At 34.6% G+C, this 13,098-nt stretch overlaps 1 protein-coding gene across 1 annotated transcript in view; it reads left to right on the forward strand.

The window, feature by feature from the left end:
* The window catches only part of sorcs3a (sortilin related VPS10 domain containing receptor 3a), a 282,904-nt gene that overhangs the window by 144,694 nt on the left and 125,112 nt on the right, over positions 1 to 13,098 (forward strand). Inside the window, exon 4 of the mRNA XM_067402597.1 lies at positions 3,847 to 4,005. Coding sequence (XP_067258698.1) covers positions 3,847 to 4,005 — 159 coding nt within the window. The remainder of the gene's footprint in view (positions 1 to 3,846; positions 4,006 to 13,098) is intronic.

Below are 13,098 nucleotides of genomic sequence, written 5' to 3' on the forward strand. Positions count from 1 at the left end.
AGTGTACAGGAATTTGTTCTTCCTGAGCATTAAGTTAACTTCTAGACATAATGTGTAAGTCATTTCCCTTCACAAACGCTGTTACTCAATGGAATATTACGAAAAATGATTAGACCCTAAAATCTACGAATTGCATCTGACAAGCCCAAAGACACCAGGAGACACAAGGGGCCTTTTTCCATCTTCTTATAACGATAATGAACAGTAAAAATCAGGGGCCCAGGCCAACAAAATCCTGGCTGTGTTTCGGCTGGCTGTTTATTGGCGCTTAATGAAAAACAATTTATCTAAATCACCGCCCTGGAGGATTCATAGTTAAAGCTTGTGGAGAGAGGGGTGGGATTTTTGTCAGTGACAAATGCACCACTGTTTTTCCAATTCAAATCCAGTTGAGGGAAGAAAACAGCCATTTACATTAAGGGTGGATGGAGGCGAGAGAAAGAGTTAGATGATAGAGGTGGGGAGATCTCGAGCTTATGTTTCACAGTTTGCTTGCTAAATATTATCAAGTCTAGATGTCAACTATAAGTGTGCATGCTTAAATGAATGTGCGACTAAATGCTTCAGAGCCTGTTAGGTTCCACGTAACTTATAAAACATTGAAGATTTATGTCATATTTTTCCAAGGAGTAAAAATCCAAAATGAAATGTCTGCAACTGTTTTAGCTGTGAAGCCATCCTCACATGACAGTGAACCCATTTAATGAGCAGGCAGATGTACTTACCCTTTAATTATCATGGAGATCAGATGCATCTGCCTAGTCAAACATGAGCATAAAAAGAAACACTTTCCATAATGCAGCATATTCAGAAGAGTTTTGCATTTGTGTTTTAATTAAACAGTTTGCCCATCCACAGAGTTGCCTTTGTGCATACAATGGTTATATTATAACCAAAACCAATTTAGGAAGCTTGGAAACTAAGTCAAGGTCAGTGCTAAAGTGGAACTAGTTAGCTCAGTGCCATTATTATTCCATTTAGACTGGAGGTAATGGTCAACCTTGACTGAGTCTGAGCTTTATTTGGTGTTTTAAAGCCTTATTGGAGGAATAGTTCACCTAAAATGTTAAATTAGAGCAAAAAAGACATACTGGGGATTTTAATTTTTTTTGTGATAATGTTCCAATTAATGTAGTTCATTGAGAAAGTTATCATTCTCGTCATTATGTAATGTGTAGTTTACTTATCTCCAATGTGTCTTTAGCAATTTCCTAAATTATATGAGCGGGCTGTTACACAACACCATTTTCTACGGTGACCGGGAGGGGACATGTTCGGTTCACTTAGTTTTGTCGTGGCCACGACATATAAACTCCTGATCATATGGTGAGGGAACGACATATTTTTCTCATGGCCACAAGTTATATGTGTAAACAATCTGCGCTACCATAGCAACCTGGAACTGGAAATCAGAAAAATGGATAAGATTATAATAATATTTATTTTTAATTAAGAAAAAGCGCGGAATTAAGAAGTGATTATTAACATGTTGCCTATTGTGTTGTGTGCGATGCCTACAGCAGCATTTATCTATATATTAGAATATGCCGTGTATATTTTTCAACAGTCTTTTAAATCCATTCACTTTGTTAATTTTTTTATTTCATATTTTTACATTATTTATTATTATTATTATTATTATTAGACTATCATTATTGGTTAAATGTTTTTTATTCATTGTTATGTAGCCCTATTTGCTTTATTTTCCCCTTCATTTTGTGTATCCTTTCTGTAAGCCTATATTATGTTGTTAGCTATATTTTGTAAATACTTTAAATGCCAGATCATGCCAATGAAATGTGACTTTATGACTGTATTGTAGCCGTGAAGATAGGATAAATGAGCGTCTGTTATCATTTGTAGCCCCTCGTGCCCGTGACAGCATTTGAATGAAGTTCATATAATTTATTATTATTAATTGGTTGTTAAAAGAATATTTAAGCTAAAAAAAAAAAAAAAAAAAAAAATCCATTCACTGATATAGCCTAGACAAAAACTTAATTTTGTTCATCATTTTATTTAGGTTTAATAGGCATATTTATAATAATAATAATTAGATCAGATTAAAAGGCTGTGAGATGGGATGAATAAATGTTCATTATCATTAAATGAAGTTTGTTATGAAATTGATAATAACAAACTTCATTTAAATGCTATAGTGGCAACATCTCGCGCAATAGGCTATTTATAGCTTATTACATTGCACGCAATGTTGATTTTATAGACAGCATTCAAATAATAATAATTTCTTAATTCCGCACTTATTTTATCATTCTTAATTCCAGGTTGCTATGGTAGCACGCGTTGTTTACACATGTACACATGTTACACAAGAAAAATATTTCGTTCCCTCACCATATGGTCTCGAGGCCACGACTTTACATTGCGTGGCCACGACATAGGATGTCGTTACCTCGACCAAACGATCTCGTGGCCACGACTTATCACGTTCCCACGAATTAATAGCTTGTGGCCACGACAAAACTAAGTGAACTGAACATGTCCCCTCCCGGTCACCGTAATTTTCAACAAAAAATGGAAGACTTTTTATGCCTTTTGGGTATTTATTTACACTACAACGGCATTTTGGGGGCCCAACATCTCAAACTTTGAAGTGCAAGTTTTTGAAAACGATACTGTTATCGTCACATGTAAACTACAAAAAAATGAATTTGTGAAAATAGTGACGTCATGCATGTGTGTATTATGTGTGTTTAGTCTAGTCCTAGTTTGTGTTTGCAAACATCAATGATGTTTTTTTGTGGGCAGAGCCTACCTGGTGGCAGAAAATGACAGTTCTTCAGTACCAGTCTATGGAAGCCACAGAATAAAAGAATAAAACAAAGTTTATATCTCTCAATTCTTAGAAGGAAAAACAGAATTGTGAGATATACTCGTTATTCAGTTGTTTTTTTTTCCCTCAGAATTGCACGCTTATATCCCGCAATTCCCCTCAGAATTGTCATATAAACTCACAATTGCGAGTTATAAAGTCCGAAATGGGAGATATAAACTCAAATGCAAGAAAAAAAGTCAGAATTGTGAAATTAAAATGTTATAGGCTATGTTTAAAAGTCATCTATGTAAAATGTTCTAGATTTAATGTACCCTATGAACCGCATATGTGAACATTTATGTAGACTTACTGTTTACATCAAATTCATGCTTTAATAGTAGATTAATCACTGCAGGTTTCATCAGTCCAGTCTGTGACTTGCAACATAAACGTCTCTGTTTAGCTTCAAAGGGTGTCTTCAACGACGGTATACAATAAAAATGAAGACTATATTTTCTATTCTGATTCTGACATCCAAAGGCACAACAAAACATCTTATTCTGTTGATTTTGCACATTTTCCTCCACTTATTACCTCTATTTTTCTGCCACCACTATGCGCGCACATCTGCAAATGATGTGACGTCTGCTCCAAATTGGTCTATAGGTACGTAGTGTGTCTTTACAAAGTGACGTCACCAACTATTGGCCTGATATGCATAATACTGCAACGTTGTCGCCTTTACACGAAAAACACAAGGGAAAACCTTTTCCATGTTTAGTACAAAGCTGTCCTGTAAACATACCCTAAGACTATTTAAAGTGTTATCCTTTTTATCCGTGTTGCTAACCACAACATTGTGACAGACGTATTATTTGGAGATATAGAATGACAACTGATATTTATTTGCATTTTATGTCAGTAGTCTGTTATACAGTTATAAAGATCTCATTGATTACATTGCATCTTACTTTTCAGCCAAGAATTTTCTGACTATTCATATGTCTATGACTATTTCATATGTCAGGCTTTACAGGGTTAACCTCAGTGCTTTTCTCTTTTTTTCTTAGATAATGGTGTTGACCGACCCAGAGTTTGAAAGCAGTGTTCTCATCAGCTCAGATGAGGGTGCCAGTTATCAGAAGTACCGCTTGAGCTTCTTCGTCTTAAGTCTGCTTTTCCATCACACGCAAGAGGACTGGGCATTAGCCTACAGCCATGACCAGAAGGTAAGCTTTGCTGATTCTAAGCCCCAAAAAATGAGCCTCTAGTGGTAAATATCACAGTTGACCATATTCACTTTCTTAACGCATTTTCCTGTTCTTATTGAAAATGATTCATCAGTTCTTGTTATATAGGTTCCAAAATAAAGGTTCCATAGGGCATTTTTGCAGCACTGCCATAGAAGAAACATTTTTGGTTCCCCAAAGATTCTTAAATTAAAATAACTTTTTGCTTAGTGTGGGGAACATTTGAATGATCCAAAGAACCTTTATCATTATAAACAACCTTTTGTGCAATCAAAAGTTTCCATGGATGTTTGCATAGATGCCAGTAAAGAAACTTGTTTATCTTCATTAAACTGTCTTCATTTAGACAGTTTTATCAAACTCACATACAGTATGGCTTAATTTTGGTATTTAATCCCATTTTCAAATAAATTCCTGATGCATAACATCAAGTTCGGCAGTACCATTCTTCTCATTGAATAGCAATGTCTGATGAACAACAAGTAACTGAGCAGTGACGGGTATTTTGTTCTTGTTTAGCCTGCTGGTTTATATTAGACTGAATATTTGTAGGTATGATATTTAGTTGTCAAGGCTGACTAAGTAATGCTGTTTCTGCATTTTGTTACAGTTACATTTTTGCTTTCTGGAATGCTTCTCAAATTAAATTAATAAATTCGGTGGAGTGTTGAAAAGAAATGTAACATTTCATAATCATTTACCAAGGACAAACTCTCCCATGAGAGTGATGAAAGAAAAAAAAAAGAGATAAAGATAAGGAGATCAAAAAAAGGACAAAGACTTTTGACTTTTAAAGGTCTCTTTTTATTTGGCAGTGAATCATATTCGTAGTCAGCCTGTAAGGAGAACCTAATGAAACTGTGAGAACAGAACAGATATCCAGCAAAGTAAAATTAGCTGAAGCTTAAATGCATCTGTACAGTTTGTCAAGATATTTCTGTCCATACTTTGTATTAGTCCTTTGTTGTATAATTTGTATAGATTTGTGGTGTTTTATAGTGTGTGAATGCTGTTGGTCACTGTGATTTTGCCAAGTAAAACATGTTCCTGGATCAACATCTTTGTTGATCCTGGAACAACATTCCAATCAACCAATCAGATTTGAGGGACAAGTTTACCATTTATGTCAAGTTTAGGCTTACAACCAGGGTTCGGTGCTTCTACAGCAATGTTATTCACCTATCTTTCCCCTCTGATTTTAGGGATAAGTTATGGGTAGGATTAGGTTTATGGGTAGGAATAGGGTTAAGACTAAATTTTCAGACTGGAATGTTGTTCCAGGATCAACAAAATATGTTGATCCAGGAACATGTCTTACTTGGCAAAATCATGGTGTCCGAATGGTGTTTGAATTTAATGAAATACGTTACTGTTTTTAATACATTAAATACATTACTGTTCAAAACTTTGGTGTTGGTAATATTTTTCTTTTTTTTTTTTTTAAGAAATATATATTTTTATAACCCATAACATCAGATGACATAGTGTCTCGTTCCCTTATTCAGGGAACCAGGGTTACACAAGTAACCCGAGGCGATTTCAACATTAATAATAATAAGAAATGTTTCTTGAGCAGCAAATCAGCATATTACAATGATTTCTGAAGGATCACGTGTCAGACTGGAGTAATGATGCTGAAAATTCAGCTTTGCATCACAGGAATAAACTACTTTTTAAAATATTTTCACATTTTAAATTGTAATAATATTTCACAATATTACTGTTTTACGGTTTTACTGTATTTTTTTTATCAGATAAATACATCCTTGGTGAGCATGAAAGACTTCTTTCAAAAGTATTCAAAAATCTTACTGACCCCAAACTTTTGATCAGTAGTGTACATATGCAAAAAAAGTGTGATTTGAATGCATGGATCCAAAAAGACTGATTATGTAGTCAACGTAGAATCAGCCTCAAGTCCTTTTCACTTCTGTCTCTAAAGTGGTAAAACATGGAACATCTCAGTCACTGGTCTCTGCACTCTCCATAATGATGTTATCCTGAGCCGTACTGCAATGTACGTTGAGACAGTCATGCTTACTCGCTCAAAAAATGACAGGCATTAATGCTGTGGCGACATGACACTAAAGTGTCTCATTTTCTGAATGGACAAGGGTGGCTGACACTGTGTCCAGTCTCATCACGAGCAAAGCAGAATTGTAGATTAGGTCAACACCTGAAGCATTGTCTTATAGAGAGGTGTCAGCCTGGTCAGGTCCACTCCATGACGATTCATTAAAAACAGATGGTGGTTTAGACTCGGCTTTCTCCCCTTCTTCAGAAGAACTCCAGCTCAGGCCTCTTACATAAAGAAGCCTCTGGGAATCTGGCAAAAGAAATAGCAATTGATCCCTTCTCACCCTCTAAGCCTGGTTAACTAAGGTTTCATTGACCAGCAAAAGTCCACAAAAGCCATTTGATGTCTTTAATGATACTAATAGCTGAGTCTAAATGGCCGCTTTATGCAACAGTGAGGAAACAACCAAGATGATGTTTTCCATAAGATTGCTACAGAAGCAATCATGGCCATGACCTTGACGATACATCAAACAAGTCTCACTTCTTTTGATGCAATTGGTTTGTTTCTATTAAGGGAAAATTATAGGTTCAATATAAATTATGCACATATCAATAGTATTTGTGGCATAATGTCGATTACAGTGAGGCATTTAAAATGGAGGGGCCATTTTTTGAGGATTTAAAAACAAAAACTTGAATTTGACAAAAGCCCTAAAGGCACAATATGTAAGATATTTTGATTAAAATGCCTTCGATTTCCGGTTTTATTTTGTAGAAACCATGGAAACACCAAATACACTTTAATATACTATGTGTTTTATTAGACAGGAGAGCAACTGTTTGGAAACATTCATCATCTAACCATTGTTATATGTATAGCTCAACACAGTAAGTCTTATTGTTTAAATCTCGCTTTCTTGATTTACCACGAGTACTATGTTTTACTCTGCCTAATATGGATCTAGCTTATTGCAGTGTGCAACAAGTACTGTATCTTATAGTAGCCCATATACACATGACCGGAAGAGGAAGCAGTCGTCTGCGGCATAATAAAAGTTCCACTGCTCTTGAGCCATGTGTTGTGCTCGCACTTGTCTCTCATTAGCAATCGCTCCAGCCTCCAACGGCTTTCAGCCACACCCTGCTTCACCCTACAGTAATATTAAAAGTGCCCTAGAACGTCTTTTTAAAAGATGTAATATAAGTCTAAGGTGTCCCCTGAATGTGTCTGTGAAGTTTCAGCTCAAAATACCCCATAGATTTTTTTTTTTATTCATATTTTTAACTGCCTATTTTGGGGCATCATTAACTATGCACCAATACATAGGTTGCTGCCCCTTTAATTCTCGTGCTCCCCCGCCCCCGGAGCTTGCGCTTGCCTTGAACAGCATAAACACAGTTCACACAGCTAATATATCCCTCAAAATAGATCTTTACAAAGTGTTCGTCATGCAGCATGTCTAATTGCGTAATTATGGAATTTATTTGGATGTTTACATTTGATTCTGAATGAGTTTGATAGTGCTCTGTGGCTAACGGGCTAATGCTACACTGTTGGAGAGATTTACAAAGAATGAAATTGTGTTTATGCATTATACAGACTGCAAGTGTTTAAAAATGAAAATAGCGACGGCTCTTGTCTCCGTGAATACGGTAATAAACAATGGTAACTTTAACCACATTTAACAGTACATTAGCAACATGCTAACGAAACATTTAGAAAGACAGTTCACAAATATCACTAAAAATATCATTATATCATGGATCATGTCAGTTATTATTGCTCCATCTGACATTGTTCGCTATTGTCCTTGCTTGCTTACCTAGTCTGATGATTCAGCTGTGCACATCCAGACGTTTTGCCCTTGTCTAATGGCTTGAACATGAGCTGGCATATGCAAATATTGGGGGCGTACACCCCGACTGTTACATAACAGTCAGTGTTATGTTGAGATTCGCCTGTTCTTCGGAGGTCTTTTAAACAAATGAGATTTATATAAGGAGGAGGAAACAATGGAGTTTGTATGTCTTTTCCATGTACTAAACTGTTGTTATTCAACTATGCCAAGATAAATTCAATATTTAATTCTAGGGCACCTTTAATAAATCTTTAATAAGTTAGCTCATCCATTAATATGATTTCTGCCCAAGCCCTAACGGGTGTAGATGTGAAGACAACACCCTCCAGTGATTCCGCAAAATCAAATCATCATCAAGCTACACCTTTGTTTTGAATAAACAACCTTTAATGGAAAAAAAAAAAAAAAAAACTACATATTGTGCCTTTAACATTAATTATTTTGTTAAAACTGTTATTTGGCATTGCTGGGTTTATAATATTCATAGAAATGTTTCTGTAAGTGATTTTAAAATTGTGATAACATGCATATTGTTTGCATCTTATAGCTATTTTATTGAAACGATGATTATTTTAATGATTACGGATTCACTTTCACAAAAGTAGGGACAAGAAGAAATATTTTGTTGTGATCAACATTTTGCCACAAATGTTGTCAATTGAGCTTATTGAACCTGGAATATTTCATTAATTCATTGATTTCCTATATCTTGTAGTATAAGAATACTGATCTCCAGCATTTCATTTGTCTTAGATCATCTTTGTTAAAGGAATAGTTCACCCAAAAATGAAAGTGTCCCATAATTTATTCACCCTCAAGCCACCCTAGGTGTATATGACTTTCTTCTTTCAGCTGAAAACAGTCAGAGTTGTAATAAATAATATCCTGGCTCTTCCCAGCTTTAGAATGACAGTGAATGGGGCTCAAGATTTGGAAGCTCCAAAAAGCACATCCATCCATCATAAAAGAAATCCATATGATTCCAGTAATATCCAGAAATAAATGCCTTTTGAAGTGAAACGATGGGTTTTTGTAAGAAAAATATCCATATTTAAAACTTTAATCATTGGCTTCTGGCAACAGCCATACGCACAATCATGAGAGAGTTGAGTTCCAGTGTAAGGATGACCTCTGACTCGACATATGACGTAGGACGTATGATGTATGGATAGCGTAGGCTTAACTGACAAATGCGGAAGCACAGAGGATAGAGCATAACGGCGGTCATGAATTAGAAGTCTAAAACAAGATTTTTTTTTTTTTTTTTTGAAGTCAAAGGATTTCCATATAAGATAAGAGGAGATACGTCATATGTCGGGTCAGAGGACACTCTTCTGATGCAACTCTACTCTCTCATGAACGCAGGTACGGCAGTTGCCAGAAGACAGTTATTATAGTTTATAAAGTTTTAAATATGGATATTTTTTTCTTACAAAAACCAATCGCTTTGCTTCAGAAAGCATTTATTAACGAACTGGAGTCTTCACTGGATTACTTTTATGATGGATGGATGCACTTTTTGGAGCTTCAAAAACTCAAAGCTGGGAAGAGCCAATATATTATTTAATATAACTCTGATTGTGTCCGGCTGAAAGAAGAAAGTCATATACACATAGGATGGCTTGAGGGTGAGTAAATTATGGGATAATTTTTATTTTTGGGTGAACTATTCCTTTAAGAAAATTAAAGCTCTTAAAAAGCCTTTCGAGACGTTTCTGGCTGTGATATGCTGCAAGCAAAAGTTTAAAATGAATTTCAAACATTTCCAAATAAATTCTAGGTTATTTTTTCAAATAAAATGTATAAAGAAGTCTCTCTAGGACTGTAGCTTGAACTGGTGAGAATGTTTTGTTCGCAGTCAATTGCCTGAAACCACGGAGTCAAGGTTTTACTGGTTAGCAAGCATTTCCTCCATTCAAAACCATACATGTATTCAAAAAAAATTTATAAAATAATAACATTTTTAAGTAGCATATAAATGGGCAAATAATCCAGTCTATTAAAGCAGATGGTTCACCTCTGACTGATTTGTTTTTGAAGTGCTCTTAAAAGTGTGACTTTTCCTGATGTCTTTGACTGTGCTCGAGGACTGTGTACGTACTTTTGGTGCCATCAGTCAGACAGCTTTCACTAGGTATTACAGACTCCCTTTCCTGAAACATATGTTTGGTGTGTGAATCTTCCAGCTTTGGGTGTTTCTGGAAGAGCCCAGCACTGATTCATCAGCAATAAAGAGTTGAGATTAAAATTTTGCAGCTAAATTATGCATGGCAGATAGTTGGGAGATGACAAAACTTTCATTATCCTTCAGGCATTGGCTTCTCCTCTCTATTATTTCATTTTAAACTGAAGAAAAATATGTCATCAATGTCGCTACTAAGTTATTCAACTGTTGTTTCTTGTTGTTGCAGGAGTTGTCTAAATAAATGACATATAAATTATGCCCACATTCTATCATGCCAGCATTTTACTCTTGATAACAGACATGTTATTCTCAAAGTTCTGTATAGCGTGAGCTTTATCATTCCTGTTGAATGAGATGACAGAGAATTCATTTCAGCTTCAGGGACTTTGCATCATTACAATATTCATAGAATCGTTTGTTTTTGTCATGCTATTTATATATATTTTTTTTTTTTTTGTTGTAATTATTGGTTGTTTTATGAACCTACAATACTGAAGCAATGTACTGACATACTTTGAGATGCAATGTGCAATTCATATGACATTCTCTGTATTCTCTATTATCATAACTGATGATAGAGAATACAACCCTTCCACATACCCCAACCACATCTATATACAAATGTATACACACACACACACATATATATATATATATATATATATATATATATATATATATATATATATATATATATATATATATATATATATATATATATATATATATATATATATATATATATATATATATATTCTATATACACTCTATATATATATATATTCATTATAAATATTTATATTTACAATACTATTCAAAAGTTTGGGGTCAGTAAGATTTAAAAAAAAAAAAAAAAAAAAAAAAAAAAACTTTTAATTAAAAAAGACCCATTGAATAGATTAAAAATGACAGTAAAGACACTTAAAGTATTACCAAACATTTTTATTTCTATAAATGCTTTTCTTTTGAACTTTGTATTCAAGAAGCCTGTTCATGTGTATCATGATTTCCACAATAAATGAATAAATAAAACAAAATAAGAAACTTGTGAGATATCACGATTTTAAATCATTGATGATTAAAATGTCTCAACAGTCTGTGTTTGAAGAGAAATTGTAGTATCGTGCTATGCTGCAGTCTATGGGCCCATGGGCCCCTTTTGTGATACTTTTTTTCTCATTTTTGGAGTTTGACAGTAAAAATCAGAATATGCTTTCATTGTACAGTATAAAAAAGCAGTAAAAACAAGTAAAGACATTTTCAATCCTAAAAAAAGCTGCTATAGTGATGTTTTGTTGAGAGTATGTTGCTTTGTTTCATAAAGAAAAGCATTAATCTGTTCAGTTGAGTGCATATCATTGCCACCTTCTTCTGACAATCTGACACATCAGATAAACATTCTGGTTTATCACTGTGACTCTTTTGTGTCTTGTCTTGTGGAGTCAAAAACAAACACTTGTCTTCTAAAAGACAAAGCATGTTTCGTTGTCAGAATTTTCAATCTTATGATTTTTGTTTTGTTTTGTTTTGTTTTTTAATACAGAACTTGACATTTTACAGAAGTCCCTTCATAATGATGTTCTTTCGAAAGAGATAACAAAGAATAAACTATTCACTAAAAAAGTTTAGGCTAAAAGGGGAAAAAACAAAACAAACAACAATAACAACAAAAACACTCCAAGCATGAAATAAAGAGATAAACAGAGAAAATATAAGCCTAAGCACATTTTTATATGACGGAAACAGCAACAGAAAGGGTGAAAGAATTTATGTGACTGTGGCTGTTTTCAGAATGAAATGTTACTTACTGTGCAGTATATACTGTACACCGCACTGCCTACTATTTAAAGGGGACCTATTATGCCCCTTTTCACAAGATGTAATATAAGTCTCTGGTATCTCCAGAATGTGTCTGTGAAGTTTCAGCTCAAAATACAACATAGATCATTTATTATAGTTTGTTAAAGGGATAGTTCACCCAAAAATGAAAATGTAATGTTTATCTGCTTACCCCCAGCGCATACAAGATGTAGGTGACTGTGTTTCTTCAGTAGAACACAAATGATGATTTTTAACTCCAACCTCCTGAACGCAGTTGGACATAGTGGTGTATTAGAGATAAAAAATATATAGTTACTGTTCGGTTTCTCGCACAAACCGATCGTTTTCGTAATGAGATGCTGCTCTTGGCCCCCTTCCAGAAGAGGGTGAGCTTTAGCAGCTCGTGCTTCGGATACACAACAACAACAAAACTGGAGAATCTCACGCAGCCAAAGTGATGATTTTCAGTAATGGTGTTCAGCCTTACATTGTTCAAACTGGAGTCGGACACTGATAGAGAGACACAGGAAGAAGTTACAACTTTTAGAATGCAACTTGACTTTCTGAATGGTTAGTGGATAAATTTATGTAGTTGCTGTCAAGTTTATTCATGTCATGATCCCAGCCTGTGTTCCCCTGTCTTGTGTGAGGACTTTTGTGTTATTTCCTGTCTTGTGTCATGTTTTGTAGTCCTTTTTATGAGTTCCTGATTGTTAGGTGTGTCTTGTTTGCCAATCGTTCCTTGTGTATAAATATCCTAGTGTTTCTCATGTTCCTTGTCTAGCGTCAAGATTTTTTAATTTTTTTTTATTTTTTTTCTTACAGTGTGGTGTCTAATTATTGTCCAAAAAAAAAAAAAAAAGCCTGCCTGAATGAATAATAATTTGAATAAATGATTTAATGACTCACATAGATCACCTCCTACTGGTAATAATGTAACCTGCGGAAAGAGTCGCTGAAAAATCCCCACCAGACTCACTGAAATGTGTAAACTAATACAAAACAAAACTAATACTAATACTTTTGGGGTTCTTTAGCAGTACTCTTTCTAACACATCTCGTCCAATCATATACAAGGACCATGTTAAGACTGTGTAGAACTAGTTTGACCAACTAGCAGTTATCCAAGGGGTAATCAGTCTTATATTACCAAGTCAAATTATACTGATCTACCTTTTTAGGGTACAT

The sequence above is a fragment of the Chanodichthys erythropterus genome, chromosome 12 (genome assembly GCF_024489055.1).
Source record: "Chanodichthys erythropterus isolate Z2021 chromosome 12, ASM2448905v1, whole genome shotgun sequence".
Lineage (NCBI taxonomy): Eukaryota > Metazoa > Chordata > Actinopteri > Cypriniformes > Xenocyprididae > Chanodichthys > Chanodichthys erythropterus.